The sequence below is a fragment of the Mustela nivalis genome (assembly GCF_964662115.1).
Source record: "Mustela nivalis genome assembly, chromosome: 17".
Taxonomy (NCBI): domain Eukaryota; kingdom Metazoa; phylum Chordata; class Mammalia; order Carnivora; family Mustelidae; genus Mustela; species Mustela nivalis.
In genome coordinates this window covers 28,731,889-28,753,310 of record NC_139036.1, presented here as the reverse complement: position 1 = coordinate 28,753,310, position 21,422 = coordinate 28,731,889, and the positions used below count along the sequence as shown (strand labels likewise).

The following is a 21,422-nucleotide window of genomic DNA, read 5'->3' as shown; positions in this document are numbered from 1 at the left end:
TCTTTGAAAAAGATGGATGGTACTTTGATAGGAATTGCATTAAGTGTGTAGATTGCTTTAGGTAGCATAGACATTTTCACAATATATATTCTTCCAATCTAGGAGCATGGAATATTTTTCCATTTCTTTGTGTCTGCCTCAGTTTCTTTTATGAGTACTTTAGAGTTTCACATAATTGTATTTTATACTATTTGTGTAAAATATCTTCTATAGATAGTTTTATAATTTGCTTTGATTTACCAGTCCATTTCAGATAGCTCTGTTGTTAACTTAGTGACATACATACTCTATTATGTATGAGGTAGGTTACATTTTTTTAAGAGGGAGAGTGGGGGAGGGGCAAAGGAGAGGGGTAGAATTTTTTTTTAAAGATTTTATTTACTTCTTGAGAGAGAGAGAGATAAGGGGCAGAGGGAGAAGGAAAAGCAGACTCTCCACTGAGCAGGGAGCCCACTGTGGGGCTCTGTCCCAGGACTACAAGATCATGACCTAAGCTGAAGGCAGACACTTAACCAGCTGAGCCACCCAGGTGCCTGGGAAAGATGGAATCTTAAGCGGGCTCCACCCCCCAGTGCAGAACCCAATTGTGGGGCTTGATCTCAGAGCCCTGAGATCATGACCTACATTGAAATCAAGAGTAGGATCTCAAACAACTGAGCCCTGCAGGTGACCAACCCTATAATAGGTTATTTAAGAGTCTCATGCTCTACCGACTGAGCTAGCCGGGCTATAATAGGTTATTTAAATGTAATAGTGATTAAGTAGTATAGCTAAAATTAAATTACTTAAAATTATGTACACTATTTAGATCTAGGGAATGAAAGGCAGAAATAATAAATTAGGCAGTATTTTTTTTTTTAAAGATATTTATTTATTTATTTGATAGAGATCACAAGTAGGCAGAGAGGCAGGCAGAGAGAGAGGAAGGTAAGCAGGCTCCCCGCTGAACAGAGAACCCGATGCGGGGCTCGATCTCAGGACCCTGGGATCATGAACTGAGCCGAAGGCAGAGGCTTTAACCCGCTGAGCCACCCAGGCGCCCCATAAATTAGGCAGTATTAATGAATTAAAGTTGAGTGATTTAGGGCCATCTGGGTGGCACAGTCAGTTAACTGTCTGCCTTTCGCTCAGGTCATGATCCCAAGGTCCTGGGATTGAGTGCCTTGGTCAGATTCCCTGCTCAGCAGGGGAGTCTGCTTCTCCCTCTCCGACTCCTGGTGGTGTGTTCTCTCTCTCTCTCTTGCTCAGTCACTCAAATTAATAAGTAAAATCATTTTTAAAACAATTGAATGATTTGGGGCGCCTGGGTGGCTCAGTGGGTTAAGCCGCTGCCTTCGGCTCAGGTCATGATCTCAGGGTCCTGGGATCGAGTCCTGCATCGGGCTCTCTGCTTGGCGGGGAGCCTGCTTCCCTCTCTCTCTCTCTCTCTGCCTGCCTCTCCATCTGCTTGTGATTTCTCTCTGTCAAATAAATAAATAAAATCTTTAAAAAAAAAAATTGAATGATTTAAGGTACAAGTGCTCAAACATGTTGAATGGTACAACTGAATGTACTAGGAGCCCGGAATAATTATATTAGTAACATATAGTGATTTTTTTCTTTTTTAAAGCCATTTGACATTTAGGAGTAGCATCTTTCATACCCATTCTGATAGTTGGTCAGAAATGCAGGTCATAGTAATAAAATCTATAAATCTAGGTTTATGAAGTATCTATGGATATTATAACACCGTTTCTAGTGTGAGCAAGTTTATGTTATGTACAAGTACTATATTTCAGAATTGTTATAGTCTCTTTTACCCAAATTAAACCTTAATCAGTAATTAAAAACCAGTCTTATCTATCCGATCATTTTATCATAGTGGTGGTCAATAAGGTGCAGTTTATAACTCACTTCAGTGTGAGGTAGAGTTCTTTCTGGGAAAATACCTACAAGCACCAAAAACAACGATAACAAATGCAAAAAAAGGAACAAATTTATTTGATTAATTTAATTGGTTATTGAGGTAATGAGTGACATTATGTCCTAGGTAAGTATCTAAAGGAACCATTTCTACAGATCATTTGAAATTGAACCTAATAGAGTTCTCTGCACAGGCAGATGCTTAATCTTGATGATTGAAGTTGAACTTTCATGTATTTTATAAATTTTATTTCTTTATGTTGGCAATAGCAATTCTTACCTTTTTTTTTTTTTTTTTTTTAAATGGTTGTAGATGTGAGTATGCAGTGCTCGCAGGATATACTTCGAATGCTCCTATCTCTTCAGCCAGTTCTTCAGGATGCTATTCAGAAAAAAAGAACAGTAAGGCCTTGGGGAGTTCAAGGTCCTCTCACATGGCAACAGTTTCATAAAATGGCTGGCCGAGGCTCTTATGGTAAGTAATTTATTGTAATGTGAATTGACTGATTTTATATCAGCCCTTCATTTTGTGCGCAACTTGGAATAAGCACATTTGTCTTCCTTAAATATTTTGACCAGTATGGTCAGTCTTAGCCTTCATTACTTGAACATTTCCAATATTCAACTTACTAGGTTCTCCAGCCTCTCTTTAGATAGAACAGCTTCACTTAGATCTATTTTTACAGATTAGATTGACCAGTAAGATTTTATTTGAAGAACGAATCATACCACTAAAATTTTTTAAATGAATGAACACTACTTTCATTGTAAATAACCATTTTACAAAGTTGAATGAAGAATGGGGCAAAAAGAAGGGGATAATACTAGTGATGAAAGACCCCATTAAAAAAAAGTTTGCTGGTTTTAAGAGTAGCAAAGGAATACTCTAAATATGGTACACAGTAGAGGGGTGCCTGACTGGCTCAGCCACTGGAGCATGTGGCTCTTGATCTCAGGGTTGTGAGTTTAAGCTTCATATTGGGTATAGAGATTACTTAAATAAGAAATCTTTAAAATATATGTATATGGTACACAGATTTATGGTCATCAGTCCAGGCAAAGAACATTCAAAATACTTGAACTATCTGTTGAAGATTGTCTCTGAAAGGTGGGAGCTTTCAAAAATGTATTTGTGGAGGGGCGCCTGGATGGCTCAGTGGGTTAAAGCCTCTGTCTTCCGTTCAGGTCATGATCCCAGGGTCCTGGGATGGAGCCCCACATCCGGCTCTCTGTTCAGCAGGGAGCCTGCTTCCTCCTCTCTCTCTCTGCCTGCATCTCTGCCTGCTTGTGATCTCTGTTAAATAAATAAATAAAATCTTTAAAAATATATATATTATATATATATATATTCGGGAGGTGCTTGGGTGGCTCAGTCAGTTAAGCATCTACCTTCAGGTCATGTCATGATTCCAGGGTTCTCAGATTGAGCCCTGCGATTGGGCTGCTTGCTCAGCAGGAACTGTTTCTCTCTCTCTCCCCTCTGCTTGTGCTCCCTCTCTCGTTCTCCCCCACCCCTGCAAAAAAAAAAAAAAAAAAATATATATATATATATATATATGTAATAATAGTTTTTTTAAAATAATAGTTTTTAACATTGAAATGTTTGACTTTCATGTATGGTTTTAGAATGCATTAAGTACAGAGGTAGTAGATTTGCTCATATTTTCATTGTCCTTCTTTTATTAACGGCTAAATAATGATCATTAAAAGCTTGACATTTAGTGAAAAATGCAGGTTAATTATATTTTTACATTCTTTTAAAAACCAAATAGTGTACACACACACGCATGCACATGCACAGTTCTGCACCTTACTGACCAGTACATACAGAGCTATCTTTCTTTATTTTTAACGGGATCCTATGGTATTATTTTACCAGTCTGCTGTTTATGGACATACATATTGTTTCTGTCATTGCCATCACAACTGTTTTTCTGTAATGCACAAGTTTCTGGCTTAAAGATTGTGTTATAAAGATTGTGTGTTTTGTTGTTGTTGTTTAATGTTGCCAAATTACTCTCTGTATACCAATTTAAACTCCTCCAGCAAAATGCCTGTTCTGCAAACCCTTGCTGAGTAGATGGGTGAAAATGGTGGTTTTATTATAGCTTGAGAAATAACATAGTACAGACCCTAAAAGTAGGTTTCCTGGTCTCTAATCCCATGTCTATCATTTCTTAAGTGATTCTGGACAAGTTGCTTAACTTTTTCATTCCAGTTTTCTCAAATGAGGTTAATATTAGTATCTGCCTTCTGTGGTTTTGTGAGGGTTAAATGAGTTAATATGTGTAAAGTTAGCATGTGTAAAGATCTTTCAACAGTGTCTAGCACATAGTAAATGTTATAATTTTTCACCATTAATTATTTTAAATTGCTTTCTCTTAATGAGATTGAGCAGTTTTTTATACGTAAGGTATTTCTATTTCTATAAACTTAGTTCATATCCTTTACCCATTTTTCTGTTAAGTTGCTGATCATTTTCTTAGGGATTTATATGTTCCCTTTATATGGTAAGGAATTTAACTTTTTGTCATATGCATTACAAATCTTTTTTTCAATTTGTTGTTAACTATTTGGCTCTTTTATAATGTTCTTTTTTGCCAAATTTTAAAATTTATATAGTCAGATTGATCAGCTTTTAGATGGACAGGTTTTATGTTATGCATAGAAAGGCTTTCCCCAGCCCAAATTTATAAAGAATATAATTCCCCTCTCATGTTTTCTATTGTACTTCTAACTTTTAATCTGAATTAATTTTTCTTAAAATTAAATGATGGTATAGGTCATATGTTTCCTAAAGACCATTTAGCAAATTCCTAACTGTGGAAAAGTCTCAGACATTGATTGGCTTTAGATATTTTTGTCTTTGATCAAATATTTTTGCTAATGATTTCAGTAACTTTGACTTTTAAATAAAAGGAAGACATATGACTGCTTTAAAATATTTTCTTAAAATATGCTTTTCTTATTTAGGAACTGATGAATCCCCAGAACCACTGCCAATCCCTACGTTTTTGTTGGGTTATGATTATGATTTTCTGGTGCTTTCTCCATTTGCCCTCCCTTATTGGGAGAGACTTATGCTGGAACCCTATGGATCTCAAAGAGATATAGCCTATGTTGTATTATGTCCAGAAAATGAAGCCTTGTTAAATGGAGCCAAAAGCTTTTTTAGAGACCTCACTGCAATATATGAGGTAGGTGTTTAAAAAGAGGTAGCATTCTGGGGGGGAGTCTGCTTCTCCCTCTTCCTCTGCCCCTCCCGCTTTCTCTTGAGCACGTGAGTATGCTCTTGCTCTCTCTTAAATAAATTAAAAACTTAAAAAAAAATAAAAAGAAGTAGCATTTTAAAACCATAATTTGTATACTTACATACAAATACTGGGCAGTTCAGTTGATTGGACAGAGACACAGAGACATAATGATGTGAAACTAGTCATGTAGTTCTCATGCTAGCCAATTATATTCTTTACAGCATTTGACACCTAGACTGTTTGTTAGATGGGTGTACTTTGGTTACAGTAGAAATTGCTGTATTGGGGAAAAACCATTGAGGACATATATGTGTCATTTCAGGTTATCTTTTTTTTTTTTTAATTTAAATAAAGGGTTGCATTATTAAGTAGCCAGGAAAGAAATTACATTTATAAAAATTCTGGACGTGATTCTCTAGGAACTCAGGTGCTGACACTAGGCCTCACTTTCATAAAGTAAAGCTGTGCTTGAGTTCTCTATGAGCTATATCATTCTAAAATTATTGACTGATCTTTTAAATTTTTAGCTGATGTTATAATTCTGATGTTGTATCTATCACTGAGTGCAGTGATTACAGATTTTAAGTGCTTCAGGACATAAAGTCTTAACTTCATTATATTTTCCTTTCCCCGTAAATGCTTAAAAATCCAGTCTTTAAAATTTAATTTCTTCTACAGTCTGAGTTGTTAATTTGTGCTGGTTTAGCTCCTTATAAATATTCTACTTAATTACAAGGTATTTGCCCTGTAGATTTGGGAAATAAATATTTCCTAAAGAGTGTTACTTAGAACTACTAGTTCTGCAAAATCTCTCCAGAAAAAATTCCATAGTTAAACAGGCTTGGGGAAACATGTCTTACATTACTAAGAGATTCGCTATTCATACTGGATTATTAAAGCCTTTGAAAGTTTTTTTTTTTTCTTTTTTTTTTGGTTCCTTTTTTTTCAAGCCTTTGAAAGTCTTAACAATGAAGAAATCCTCTGTCTAAGGGTGCCTAGCTGGCTCAGTTGGTGGAACTTTTGACTCTTGATCTCAGGGTTGTGAAGTCAAGCCCCACCTTGGGTGTGGAGCCTACTTTAAAAAAAAAAAAAAAGAAAAGAAAAAAGAAATCCTCTGTCTAAATTTTCTTGATTTAGTATTACAAACTTATTTGATATCGGGCTTCTTATAATAAACATCAGTGGCCCACAGAATTAGTGAGCTAACAAATACTATATTCATAGAACAATTTTTATTTTGTTTTGACTTGAATATATGTGCATATTTTTGCTCACTTAGATCTGAATTCTGTAAGTTTTCATTGTTCATACCACATGGTCCTTGTGCCATTATTATTTAGGTGTTGTATTTCATTGGAGATAGTTTAATTTTGAAAAAAAATTTTTAATGGATTTCTAATGTATAAAAGAAAAAGATGTACCATTTCACGTGATATTTTTATCTCAAATGTTAATTATAAATTGTAAGGCTTAGTTTAAGTAGCTTAAATGCCTGGGACACGTGTCTGACTCAGTTGGTATAGCATGTGACTCTTGATCTCGGGGTTGTGAGTTCAAGTCGCATATTGGGTATAGAGATTACTTAGAAATACAGCTTTTAAAAAATAAATAACTTAAGTGCTTATTTTATAATGCATACTCAGATACTATAATAAATTCACTAATTCTCCTTTCTGTATGTATATCTGTAGTCCTGTCGATTAGGTCAACACAGACCTATTTCTCGACTGTTGACAGATGGAATCATGAAAGTTGGATCTACTGCATCAAAGAAACTATCAGAAAAGTTGGTAGCAGAATGGTTTTCTCAGGCAGCTGATGGTAACAATGAGGCATTTTCTAAACTCAAGCTTTATGCACAAGTCTGCAGATATGACCTAGGTATTGAATTTGTATTTTTTTTTATTAAAACCAGTGGTTGCAAAATATGGCCTAGTTTATCTGCTGTTTTTGTAAATAAAATTTTATTGGAACCCAGCCCTGCTCACTTATTTACATATTCTCTGTGGCTGCTTTTGAGCTATATGATTAGAGCTGAATAGTTGAGACAGACTGTGTGACCCACAAAACCTAAAATATTTACTGTCTGACGGTTGACAGGAGAAGTTTGCTGATCATAAAATAGGGATCCCATCAGGTAAGAAGAAATTGTGGGTATAAACAATTATACTTCTGTGGGATCTGATGAATCTGTGTTTTTAATTAAGCTTATTCACTTTAAAATTTTTGATTTCTTAATGGTTTAGAGATGAAATAACTTGTAGTTACTTCTGCAACATTAAGAAACAGTTCTTTGTTGGAACTAAGAAAATGACAACTATTTAAGACTTGCTTTTAACACCCTTGAATTAACATTGAATTAAATATTGATGGACTTTGGTAGACTTAATCCAAAGAAACACAGAACCAAAATATTGACCCTCCTTAGACATCTCTATAATATGAACCCCATGATAACATTTTTCATTTTTTATCTGGTTAGCTCTCAGTTTAGGCAATATTTATTCAGGTTGTGATTTAGGAACCTTTGAATTGTTTAATAAAATTTTGCTAGATATTATTTTCAATCATTTAATGATGTCTAGTAAATATAATTTTGTTATACTTTAATGGGACCTGTTTATTTTGTATGAAAATGCTGTTTACTTTTTCAGTTCCATTTAAAATTTGTTTCTTCAGTTTCTGGGCAAAATAAGAATCTTGTATCTGCTACATTGTTAGCATGCAACTAAGGGAGGGTAAAAGCATTACCTAGATTATTATTCATATAGTAGAATAAAAAAAGAGCCAATCTTAATAAAGAATTAAATATCCTGCCTGTTTTTGTTATCTTTAGGTCCTTATCTTGCTTCCCAGCCTTTGGACAGCTCTCTACTTTCCCAACCAAATTTAGTTGCCCCTACAAGTCAGTCTTTGATTACTCCACCTCAGATGACAAGTACTGGAAATGCTAATACTCCATCTGCCACCCTAGCATCTGCAGCAAGTAGTACTATGACAATGACATCAGGGGTTACCATGTCTTCTTCGGTTGCCACAGCTAATTCAACTTTGACCACAACTTCAACTTCATCTTCATCATCCTCCAACTTGAATAGTGGAGTATCATCAAATAAACTACCTTCATTTCCACCCTTTGGCAGTATAAACAGTAGTGCTACAGGATCTATGTCTACACAAGCAAGTACAGTTCAGAGTGGTCAGCTAGGAGGGCAACAGTCATCAGCTCTACAAACAGCTGGGATTTCTGGAGAATCATCTTCACTTCCCACTCAGCCTCATCCAGATGTGTCTGAAAGGTACCTTTGAATATACTATTCTTTGCAAAAATGTAAATATATTATGGTTCTTTCTGTCTGAGGTAATTCTTGTGAATGAACATGGAGAATTTTTTGATCTTATCCTTGAAAATTTTTAGTTTTTGTTTGATAATTAATTATTTTAGTTTTTGTAAAATTGATTATTTTATCTTTATAATGTAGACTCTTCATAAAGTCTTAGCATAGAATCCTAAAATCTCATCGTGGTTATTAAGACCTTGAAAACCATTTAGTTCAACTATGTTGTGATGTTTGAATATGTTCTGTGACATGACTGTTAAGTAAATTTTCCTTTGCAAATCACTACCTTGATTTAGAAGTCACTACTGAACCAGTCTGTTCAGAGCTTATTAAGAACCATACAGAGATTTGAATCTTAGCTCTGCTGTTTACTGGCTATGTGACTTTAGGAATGTTGTCTGACTTTCTGAGCATGTTATCTGTAAAATGGAAGCAGTAGGACAATAATGTACACTAAATGCTCTATACAATGTTTTCAAACACGTGTGATGATTGCAGCTCTTTATTCCTTTTATGATGAAGGTATTGAGTAAGCTTCCTTTTTGATTTATAGGTTAGGTTAACATGAGCTTGGTAATATCTTTCAGCTACCCAGATGCATTTTGCTCAAAGTTAAGCTTATTTATGTGAGTAAAAACAAACTATTTACCCAGATTGATGCATTCATCTTTAACATCTAAATAGATTTGGAGTTTAAGAAAATCATATCACCATCCAGGAATGAAGCTTGTGCATTATTAAAGTTATGAAGTGTGAAATGAATATGTATAGGCTATTAATGTAATAGATATTGACTAAGTCTGAAAACCTGGTTTCTTTCTGGACTAGCTCTGCCTTGTGATTTAGCAGCTGATAACCTATCTTTGTCTCAGTTTTATTACTTAAGCACTAAGCTTTTTGGTGTTTCTGGATATTCTGTGGTTTTAGAAATTCTATCCCCCTTTTTAATACAAGCCCTCTTAACGTAAGGGTATTTGTTACTTACAAATTACTTACTATTCTATTTGGAGAGAAAGAGATGTCCCCAATTTTTAGAGAAGGTCTCTGACACCCCTCACCAGAAAAAGAGGGGAGGTTATTAAGAACCTGCTTTTTGATACTACCTCAGAAACTAATGGTACAACTTTTTTCCTAACTCTATATTTCTACCTTAAATTTTAGCACAATGGATCGGGATAAAGTGGGTATCCCCACAGATGGTGATTCACATGCAATCACTTATCCACCTGCAATTGTTGTTTATATAATTGATCCTTTTACCTATGAAAATAAAGATGAGAGCACTAATTCTTCTAATGTATGGACTTTGGGGCTACTTCGATGCTTTCTGGAAATGGTCCAGACTCTTCCTCCTCATATTAAAAATATTGTTTCTGTACAGGTAAGAATGATCACTTTTGCAAATTAAATTTATATAAAACAGTTTGATGTAGACAGAAGTTTCAGAAATACTATTTAGTATCAAAGTTGGTTTTTTTTTTTTTAAAGCCAGGTTCTGTTATATTTCACTTTAAGAGATATGATAATAGAATCTTAAGGAATTTTATAAAAGATAAACATAGGGGTGCCTAGGTGGCTCAGTCATTAAGTGTCTGTCTTTGGCTCAGGCCATGATCCCAGGGTCCTGGGATCAAGCCCCACATTGGGCTCCCTGCTTCTCCCTCTCCCACCGCCCTCTGCTTATGTTCCTCTCTCCTCTCTCAGTCTGTCTCTGTGTCAAATAAATAAATAAAATCTTAAAAAAAAAAAACTTAACAATCATACCACAATAATAACGAAGATAGAAAGATTGCATTTAAGTACATTAAATATTTCTCTTGTGTAATTTTTATAAACCAGTTTTTAAATTCATAAGCTTAAATAGAAGACCAGAGCATGGATCTATATAAACTAGAGTTCTAAATAAGATAGATTGCAAGTAAAAGTAGAAATTAATGATTTTAGGGTGCTAGGGTGGGTCAGTTGGTTAAGCTTGTGACTCTTGATCTTAGCTCATGTCTTGATCTCAGGATCATGAGTTTAAGCCCTGCATTGGTCCAGGCTGGGAAGCTCAGTTGGTTAAGTGCCTTATTCTTGATTGCAAGAGTTCAGATTATGATCTTAGGATCCTGGGATTGAGCTCCTTGTCGGGCTCTGTGCTCAGTAGGGCATCTTCCTGAGGATTCTCTCTCCCTCCGCCCTTCCTGCCACTCACACGTGCTCTTGCGCACTCTCAAAATCAACAACTCTTTTTTAAAAATAAAAAAAAGAAAAAAATTAATGATATTAACTTGCTTGCAGAGATTCTGAATTATTTCTTTACAGACGCTAGTAGGACTAATCAATGGCAATATTAATTAAGTGCCATGTAGAAATTTAAAAGGTTTTTACATAAACTGTTAGTAAAATTATTAAAAAACTATATAATAAGAAAATTCTTTAGAATATAGTTTTAATTACATTTAAATTTTATAGTAAACGTTTTTAGAGTTTTAGACCCATGATTATTTTTAGTTTTGGAAGTTTAACCTTTGTAATATTTGCCTATAATTCTTAGATTGTTCCTTGTCAGTACCTGTTGCAACCTGTGAAACACGAAGATAGACAAATCTATACCCAGCATTTAAAATCCCTGGCTTTTTCGGCCTTCACCCAGTGTCGGAGACCACTTCCAACATCAACCAACGTGAAAACATTGACTGGCTTTGGTCCAGGGTTAGCCATGGAAACTGCTCTTAAGAGTCCTGATGTAAGTGTGTTTTCTATGACTAGTTATTGACTGACTATACATTTTATGATTTTATACAGAACTAAGTGCAGTTCTCTGTTTAGTTCTCATTTTCCAATTATCTTACAGTTGGGTAGAGATAATATATCACATTTTCAATAAAATATTTTTTTATGATTGTGTAGTACCATAGTACCTTAATTTTTTATTTTACAGAGACCAGAGTGTATTCGACTTTATACACCTCCTTTTATTCTGGCTCCAGTGAAGGATAAACAGACAGAGCTAGGAGAAACATTTGGAGAAGCTGGACAGAAATACAATGTTCTTTTCGTGGGCTACTGTTTATCACATGATCAAAGATGGATTCTTGCATCTTGTACAGATCTATATGGAGAACTTTTAGAAACTTGTATCATTAACATCGATGTCCCAAATAGGTACCTCTGTTTCCTTAAGTGTATCACTATATCATCCATTTAAAGAAATTCTCTAACACACACAATGTTTCATTTTTAATGAATAGAAAACTGTTTGGAGGGTCATGTACATTAAGTTTTGAGATTGTGGGTGTTTTTCACTTTTTGGGGTGGTGAATATATTGTATGATTAGAATTAGAAATAATTGGGAGTGATCTTTGTTACACAGACAAAAGAGATTAAAGTCTCAATTCTATGTAATGAAGTCTGAGGCAATAATTTCAGCCTAAGAAATTTTAAAGAATGGAATGAGAGAGCCCTCTTCATTTAAAAAAGAGCGTCCTATAGCATTTACTTCTCTCAAGTGCCATCTGAAGTACAGTCCCGAATTAATTGAGTTAACCTCCTTTACTAAAATTGTTGACTGAAAATGTTCCTTTTAAATGTTGGAATATTTTCTGAAAATGGTGGCTTTGTTTTTAGAATTCTTCTTGGTGGTAATTAGCTGTCATACTTATTTATGAGGGCTGTTATAGATCACAACAGGTAAGCCTCATATTAACTTACAACCTATAACTTACATTAACTTATAACTTAAAATCTAATAGACATTTCTAGTAACGTGTTCCAAGGGTAGTGAAACTGAAAGGCAAGTTCATGAAGTAATGTTCAATTTTGAGGTTTGGTTCCAGCCCTTATTTTTTTTATTATATAAAGATCAGTTTCTTTAAGTTCAGAAGTTAATTATATGCAGAAATGTTTAATGAATATTAGGTTATAGTGGTGCTGAAGAATATATAAACATTAATTTTATTTTATTGGTTATAAAGATTTATTGACCATTTTTAATAAACCTTTAAGAAATACTTCATACCTTATTTCCTTGAAACAATTTTGATTTTTTAAAATGCTCATTAAGTGAATTTTGGAAATATTATGCTTATCTATGAAGGATGAGAAAGAGTAGAGAACGAATAAATCACCTTTACAATACAAAGACAGTACTGACATTTTACTCAAAGTAGAAGTAAGGTAATAGTTAAAAGGTCCAACTCCACAGAGTTGTGGTGACCTGGGTTCAAATCCCAATTCTACTTACTGGGTATGTGATCTTGAGAAAATCAGGTTAGCTGGCTGAGCTTCAGCTTGCTTCTCTGTAAAACTGGTTGAATAATTTTATCTGCCTCATAGGGTTTGTTAGGCTGAAATGAGGTATTACATGTAAATTGACTGGGCATAATGATTGCTATATATTAAGTACTCAGTAAATCATAGTCACCATTACTCAGCCACAGAGTGCTTAGGTCATGTACTTGCCTAATAAAGCACATGCATGCAGAAAACACAGCAGTGTTGTTTGGTCTGAGTAGTATAGTATTTTGTTTAATATTCTTCAATTTAAAGTATAGAGCAAGGGTTGGCACACCATAGCCTGTGGGCCAAATCTGGCTACACAAATTTAAGTATTATGTGTAGCTGCCTTCATGCTATAGAGTAGAATTTTTGTTACAACAGAATCTTGATGGCCTGGAAAATTTACTGTATTGGCCCTTTAGGGAAAAAGTTTGCCAGTCTCTGGTGTAGAACAGTGTTTATGATGAATTTTGGTGGTTCATGGACAGTTTCTTTTTAAGTTTAGAATCTGTTTTAGTGTGTTTTATGAAAAACACAAGTAGCATGCAAAACCTATGGTTTTATGTATATTCTTGCTTAGGACTTAAATAAAAAATGTCAAGCATTAAAATTAAGGGGCTAGTTTTGCACCAAATTTGAGCTCTTTTAAAATGTTCTCATATGAATTTTAAAATACACAATTATCTATTTACTTACATCAGGGCTCGTCGGAAAAAAGGATCTGCTAGGAGGTTTGGTCTACAGAAGCTTTGGGAATGGTGCTTAGGACTTGTACAAATGAGTTCATTACCGTGGCGAGTTGTAATTGGCCGCTTAGGAAGGATTGGTCATGGAGAACTGAAAGGTAAAGTTGTGCTTTGTCAAGTACTTCAACTTCTGTTTTATGTTAATTAATACACTATCATACTACATCTAGATATATATGTACTGAATAAAATGCAGAGGTTATAAAAACTAGTTTTTTGTCTTAAAAGAGTAATCACATATGTCTAGGTCACAAATGGCCTAATTCCAATTTTAAAAGGACATTTTACTATATTTTGACTTTAATACCAGTATTATTACTACTGTTCTTATTTGTCTTCCATTTTTCCTCTTTCTGCTTATTATTCAGCTCATCCCCTGTTTAACAGATACTAATTGATGTTGATACACATTAAAGTTAGGGGGATAAAGGATATTGAGTAACAGCAGCAAGAAGAGATTTTTGGCTTGATTACTCCTATTATGAGGAATTCATTAACTTTAAAAGGACTGTGTTTTAACTTTGGTTTTAGAGGGCTTAACAGTGCTGTTAATTTTGATTTTTTTTTTTTTTAACTGTTGATACCCACAGATTGGAGCAGCTTGCTGAGTCGTCGAAACTTGCAATCTCTAAGTAAAAGGCTCAAAGACATGTGTAGAATGTGTGGTATATCTGCTGCAGACTCTCCCAGCATTCTCAGCGCTTGTTTGGTAGCAATGGAACCCCAAGGCTCTTTTGTTATTATGCCAGGTAGCTATCCTTAGTTTATGTCAGATTTATTTCTTCATGTGCTTGTGTTTCTAGTATTACGTAAAGTTGATTCTTTTTTTATTGAAGAAAAAATAAATTATCTTTATTTTCAGATTCTGTGTCAACTGGTTCCGTATTTGGAAGAAGCACCACTCTAAACATGCAGACATCTCAGCTAAGTACCCCACAGGATACATCATGTACTCATATACTTGTGTTCCCTACTTCTGCTTCTGTGCAAGTAGCTTCAGCTACTTATACCACTGAAAATTTGGACTTAGCTTTTAATCCCAACAATGGTAGGTGAATTGTTCTTTAAAGGTTTGCAAATATAAAATAAGTCTTGATGCTTGTGGCTGATTTTAGGCTGAAGAGTGCCTCCCCAATCCTATCCTTGTCCGGTAAATGTTTCTGAAACCTATGAATGTTAACCTTAGATGACCAAAAAAGACTTTGCATATGTGATTAAGTTAAAGATTTTGAGATGGAGAGGTTATCCTGGGTTATGCAGGTGGGCACTAAATGCAATCACATGTATCCTTATAAAGGGAAGTAAAGGGAAATTTGAAGATGCACAAAAGAGGAGAAAGTCACATGATGGAAATGGAGGGAAGAAAAGTCAGAGAAATGATGCTGTGCTGCTGACTTTGAAGATGGAGGAAGGGACCATGAGCCAAGGAATGCAAGGAATGTTGTGCTAAATGCTGGAAAAGAGAAGAAAACAGATTTCCCCTGGAGCCTCCAGAAAGAACATAGGCCTCCTGGTTCCCGATTTTGACCTAATGACCAGTACTTTGATTTCAGCCCAGTAAAACTGATTTTGGACTTTTGGACCCCAGAACTGTAAGAGAATGAAGGTGTGTTGTTTTGAGTCAATAAGTTTGTGATAACTGGTTAAAAAGACAATAGGAAACTAATACAACCATTCTTTTACCTTACTGATATTGGAACTAGTGCTGTGAATTATCTCATAAATATTTACTTATTTTAAAAGGCAACAATTGATCATAAAATGCACAGGTTTTTGTCTGTCCTGCTTGCTACCTGTGCATAGACCATAGACTTGGCAGCACATTTTATATTCCTTTCTAAATTGATTTGCCAGATTTATATAAACTGCCATAGTAGGAAATAATTGTTACAGATAAATTTACAGATTACATTTTATTAGAAGAGAAAATAAATGGTATTCCATTGTTGCTCTGAGGTACCTTAGAAAATGGCACATCTCTAAAGTCACAAGTAGGGGGCACCTGGGTGGCTCAGTCATTTGAGCGTCCCTCTCAATTTCAGCTCACATCGTGATCTCAGGGTCCTGGGATCCAGCCCCATGTCAGGCTCTCTGCTCAGCACGGAGTCTGTTTGAGTTACTGTCCCTCTGCACTCCCCCCACTCTCTCTGTCAAATAAATAAATCTCAAAAAAAAAAAAAAACCCATAAGGAATATTTATTTTCTTCTTTCAGTGTGTTACACAATAACTTGAATATATTTTACATAATAATTAGACTATTGTGCATAGTTCCACTTTAAGTACATTTTCATTTCCAGCATATTACGTTTGTTTTGTATTCATTTGCTGTTGCTGCTGTAGCAAATTGATGCATGCTTAGTAGCTTTAAACATCACATGTTTATTACGTTATAGTTCTGGAGATCAAAAGTTTAAAATCAGTCTTAACTGGGCTAAAGTCAGTGTGTCTGCAAGGTTGGTTCTTTCTGAAAGCTCTAAGGGAGAATCTGTTTCTTTGCCTTTGCTAACTTCTAGAGACCACCTGCACCTCTTGCTCATGGACCATTCTTCCATCCTCAGCAGCAGCAGTGTAGCATCATCACATCTCCATCACTGACTCTAACCCTACTGCCTCCCTCTTATTAGGACCCCTGTGATTACATTGGACCCACCTGGATAATCCAGAATAATCTCCCCATCTCAAGATCCTTAGCTTGATCACATCTGCAGAGTTCTTTATGGTAACATATTCACACATTCCTGGGATTAGGATGTGGACATCTTGGGGGGGAGGGCATTATTCACACTACCACATGCTTGTTTACAATGTATAATTGTTTATATGGCTCCTAAAACAGTACCTGGCACATGGTAGACATTCAGTAGATGTTAATTAAATTAACCCATTTTGGTTAAAATTCATTAATTTATTTTAACCCTCCTACGTGACCACGGGATGTGAAAAATGGAGGATTTATTTATTTTTCTTTCTCTATGTAGATGGAGCAGATGGAATGGGTATCTTTGATTTGTTAGACACAGGAGATGATCTTGATCCTGATATCATTAATATTCTTCCTGCATCTCCAACGGGGTCTCCTGTACATTCTCCAGGATCTCATTACCCCCATGGAGGTGATGCTGGCAAGGTAACCCTGTTACAGAAGTTTAGTCTGTCATTCATTAACTTATTAATGGGTTGATACATGAGCTAAAACACTATTTTTCCCTTGGAAATTAGCAAGAAGTGAGATTAATAGTACATTCTTACATTTCTGTCATACAGATGTATTATTTTGAATTATGCATTATAAAGAGAGTCTCTCAAGGTTCTTCTGTCCCTGACTTTGTTTTCTAGACTACTTGGCTTTAGTACTACTTTTGTAATTTTCCTGCCACTTTATCGTACCTTCTAATCAGGTAGAGCATCAGGTTATCTGCAAATTAGTATATGCTATAAGAGCTGCCCTTCATATCAGGGCTTTTTTGGAGGAACGTAATAAAGATACTGATTATCGGGGCACCTGGGTGGCTCTGTGGGTTAAGCCTCTGCCTTCGGCTCAGGTCATGATCTCGGAGTCCTGGGATCCAGCCCCACATCAGGCTCTCTGCTCAGGAGGGAACCTGCTTCTCCCTCTCTCTCTGCCTGCCTCTCTGCCTACTTCTGATCTCTAAAGAAAAAAATACTGATTTTCTCCTAAGAACAGAGGAAACAATGAACATCTTCCTTCTTTTCTCTATGTTAATTTTCAACATTTGGGAAGCAGGTTGTCTTGTCCTTCTATTTGAACTCAAAACTAATGGGGCTTCATTTGAATAACATTTTTATTTGAGTGAAATTATATATAGTGGTTATTTGATTGTTATAGAATGCACATGTTTAGAATCTGCCCTTTTATAATAAGGATCTTTCTCCAGTTTTACCTTAGATCCTTTCCTTCCCCTCTTTTTTTAAACCTGTACAGAAGTGAGATTATTATAGTGCCTGTTGTATCAGCTGGTAAAGTATGCAACTCTTGATTTGGGGGTTTTAAATTTGAGCCCCACATTGGGTGTAGAGATTACATAAAAATTTAAAAACCCACAAAAACTTGGGGAAAAAAATGAGATTATTGAAAAAAAATATGTATATAGAATAGCACCAGTAATCTCACTACTTTAATAAAATTGTTTTTTACTTTTAGCAGATTACTTTCCTTTCACATGTATTTATATTCTAACTTTTCAGTACATATAAATTGAAGTATAATGAGCTTTTTAACGTTCTCCCGTAATTGTTTTATCATTCCCAAAATGTTGGATATTTAAGTATCTTATTTTTTTGTTACAGATAATGTTGCAGTGAACATTTCCTTGCATATCATTTTCTTCTTTTTATTTATTTCCTTAACGCATATGCCAAGAAATACATGGACTAATCTAAAGGATATGAGCATCACTTGATAGTCATCCCTTCCTGTTGCCATAGTGCTTTCCAAAACATTAGTAACTGCATTTTATAGTGTTAGATGAACAAAGCTAAATTTAATTTACCTATTGGATTGAGGTGTGGTGATCAGGAATTAGATGAGGGAATAATTAGGAAGTAAGTTAGGAATTTCATTGAACATTTTGTATTTTCAGTTGGCTGGAAAGGTTTAAACACACATATACTAAACATGGGCTCAGCATCATAATACAAACTTACTAAATAGTTTGTATATTTATTTCCTCATATAACTCTTAAACTCATTCTTTTAATATTGTTACTAATTATGATCTTCTCAGTACATAGCAATTGATTTTTTTCAATATCCTTTAGTATTTTTTTTAAGTTGATGTCATAAGATAGACTGCCATAAATCATTCTGTATATCTAGTGCCAACGTGTATCAAATGAATTAATATACTTTTAATTTTCTCTCTTTAAGGGTCAGGGTACTGATCGGCTACTTTCAACAGAATCTCATGATGAAGTAACTAATATTCTTCAGCAACCGTTGGCCCTTGGTTACTTTGTATCAACTGCCAAAGCAGGTCCATTACCTGACTGGTTCTGGTCAGCATGTCCTCAAGCACAATATCAGTGTCCCCTTTTTCTTAAGGTATTTCCATTTCTATGCCACTTCCTAAATAATGCTGATTGATGCCTTAGTTCCAAAGAAATATAGAGGTGTCTAAGGTCTTATTAAATGAATTGTGAAATATGACAAGATCACAAAGAAGTTATCTAATTATGAAACAGCTCTACTAAGTTCGAACTTTTAATTTATCTTTTCGTATTTCTGGGACCCTTGCTGTTAATATTTGCAGCTGCACATATGAAGTATAGAGCTGGGTGAACCTTATATTACTTTTAATCTAACCTTTTCATTTTCTAGGTGAGCATATTAAAGTTCAGAAAAACTTATTTGTCCAAAGTCATAAATTGGTAGTAGACCCAGAATTACAGTCTGTGTCCTTTCATGATTATACTATTATTCTTTGAATTACATCATACTGCTATTATGCCACAGTATTTTGGGGATTAAAGGATTCATAATTTTCTAAGAATATATTTGATATTTAGGTCCATTTACTATCTCTTTAAAATTTCTTTCTAGCTTTGTGTAAATTGCTATGTTAAAACTATTAAGTGGTTTCCAAGTGCTAAGATTCTGAGACCCATACTGACTTATTTATCAAAACAAGGTCATTGGCAAGTGACGTAATGAGGTTGAGATACATTGTAAAGGGGTAAAATGAGATGTGAAAGCCCTATCCAGGATGTTACTTCTGTCGCTTACTACTATTCCAAAATAGGAAATTCAGATCTGATTCACTTTTTCTTACATACATGCACCAGAAGTTGACTTTTATTCCAGAAGTCATGCTAATCTCACTTCTTGTCAATTGATTTTTTACTCTTAGGGTAAAAGCTAGATACTGTGCTTTATTTGGGGGATTATATTCTAGTGGGTACCTGAACGAATAGGCTTGCCCTCTCTTAAGCCTATTGCTATCTTGATACCCCTGGCCCACATACCATTGAGTCTGTGACATTTGAGTCTAAGCACTGAACTTCTGTAGCACATTCATAAAGAATACAACAGCTCTTGATCTGAATTGACTATTGATGCAGTAATATATTTAGGGAGTGTCAGCCAGGGTAATAAAAGTTTGGACATATATGACTTTTCTTTCCCTTCCAATATATATACAGTAGTCTATACAGATCTCATTACAAGAACATATTCCCAAGAGTGTTTCTGCAAAATAGTCTTTGGTGTTTCTAAAAAACAAAGGGTTCTTTGGTCCTTTGGGAAATGTTGCACATGCTTTCTTCCCCCCTTTTGTTGTTATAATACATGTATGCACATTAAAGTCTTTGAAAAAAACAGCAGTAAATAACATTGTATACCTATTTCCCAAACTTACTTTAATACACAAAAAAGCAATTGTGTAACACCAGTTCATAATTCATGACCTTAGTGTTTCACAGAACAATTTTTTAGGAAACACCACTTTACAAAAAGTCCAAGGGACTATCCAGATTCTTTTCTACTCAATATTTATTTGCAGAGAGGATAGTGTAAAGTGGGCATTCACCCTCAGATACAGTGTAACAAGATTAGGACTTCTGGTCTGAATTACCAGGTAAGGCATAATTTACCGTAATTTTGTTCACCTTTTGTTTTCATACATTCCATTTTATTTCCTATACCATAGGCAATAAAATCACCTGATGTGTTTTTCTTTACTTGGAAAAATAATGGTTTGTAACCTAGATGATTAAAAAAATCTTTTTTTCATAGAAATTAAATAGTAATTTCTAGTACTGACTATTCATCTAATTTGTAGTAATCTGCCATATGAGACTTCTTCTTATGACTTATAAATCAAGAGTTTATGGGCATTTAAAAAATATCTATCTTTGGTTATATTCTTGAATATATAACACAAGAATATAAATATATATATAAATATATATAATTGCTATTGTAGAGGAGAAATCACCTAAATATGAAATAGTACCTTTTACAGTATACAGATCTCTAAAAGATTTTCTCCATCTCTCATAGTTTTTTTTTAAACACTTTATATTGACTCAATAAACAAAAAATGAATCACTTTAATTGAAATTCCTTTTTTCTACTCTTCATTGTCATACTGAAATGGGTGTGACAGTTGTCACCAAGCCTCCAGTATGAAATTGCATGGGCAAAAGAAGGCATTCTATGCACTGTACTAGAGTGCTCACAATTCCACCATAGGTAGGTTTGTTTAAAATTATAGATTTGTAAGCAGTATATTTGCATATGCTTACTCCTCGTATATTTTTCAGTGCTAGATCTTCATGTCTGTGTATAGTCTAAAGTTCTAAGTAACGTGTAAACAGACTGTTCAGGTTTATCAGCTTAGGGCTTCTTTAAACATTTACACATCTAGGCATGTTACACTCAGAAAATAGATGACTTTTAAAATACCTTTTAATAAGTTTTTTAAGGATTATTATGTGGTCTCAAAAGCAGTAGAGCTTATGAAAATAAAGTAAGATTGAATATAAGTTATGCACTTAAAAATTAATTCTATAATAAGTTGGTTAAGCAAGAAGAACAGCTTTATAGTGGTGCCCATTCATTACATAGGTCTAAAATGTATTCCATCAAGGACGAGACCTTGGAAAAATAAGGTAAAACCAACAACTTTTCCATTTGGCTGACTGATTTCCTGTTTTTTTAGGCCTCTTTGCACCTCCACGTGCCTTCAGTGCAATCTGATGAGCTGCTTCACAGTAAACACTCCCACCCACTTGACTCAAATCAGACTTCAGATGTCCTCAGGTATAACTCTTTTTTACCATAAAAGGTTCTCCATTGCATCTTTGAAAGAATATAATGTTGATTCTCATGTAGTTTTCTCATATTTGGCAATAATTTACAGTCTTGTACCCTTGGATCTCTAGATGAAGTACATCATT

The 21,422-nt window shown here is 34.7% G+C and overlaps 1 protein-coding gene across 2 annotated transcripts in view; it reads left to right on the top strand.

Moving 5' to 3' along the window:
* The window catches only part of MED13 (mediator complex subunit 13), a 105,160-nt gene that overhangs the window by 79,549 nt on the left and 4,189 nt on the right, over positions 1 to 21,422 (top strand). The window contains exons 17-30 of one of the 2 annotated variants that reach the window (XR_014304631.1): positions 2,216 to 2,377; positions 4,876 to 5,099; positions 6,848 to 7,037; positions 7,993 to 8,455; positions 9,659 to 9,878; positions 11,034 to 11,225; positions 11,421 to 11,644; positions 13,460 to 13,602; positions 14,095 to 14,253; positions 14,367 to 14,552; positions 16,130 to 16,224; positions 16,484 to 16,632; positions 18,394 to 18,567; positions 21,185 to 21,285. Coding sequence is in view for 1 of the 2 variants with exons in the window: in XM_082705870.1 (XP_082561996.1) it covers positions 2,216 to 2,377; positions 4,876 to 5,099; positions 6,848 to 7,037; positions 7,993 to 8,455; positions 9,659 to 9,878; positions 11,034 to 11,225; positions 11,421 to 11,644; positions 13,460 to 13,602; positions 14,095 to 14,253; positions 14,367 to 14,552; positions 16,484 to 16,632; positions 18,394 to 18,567; positions 21,185 to 21,285 (2,587 nt within the window). In the remaining variant the exon portion in view is untranslated. The remainder of the gene's footprint in view (positions 1 to 2,215; positions 2,378 to 4,875; positions 5,100 to 6,847; positions 7,038 to 7,992; positions 8,456 to 9,658; positions 9,879 to 11,033; positions 11,226 to 11,420; positions 11,645 to 13,459; positions 13,603 to 14,094; positions 14,254 to 14,366; positions 14,553 to 16,129; positions 16,225 to 16,483; positions 16,633 to 18,393; positions 18,568 to 21,184; positions 21,286 to 21,422) is intronic. The other variant, XM_082705870.1, reaches the window with a different exon arrangement.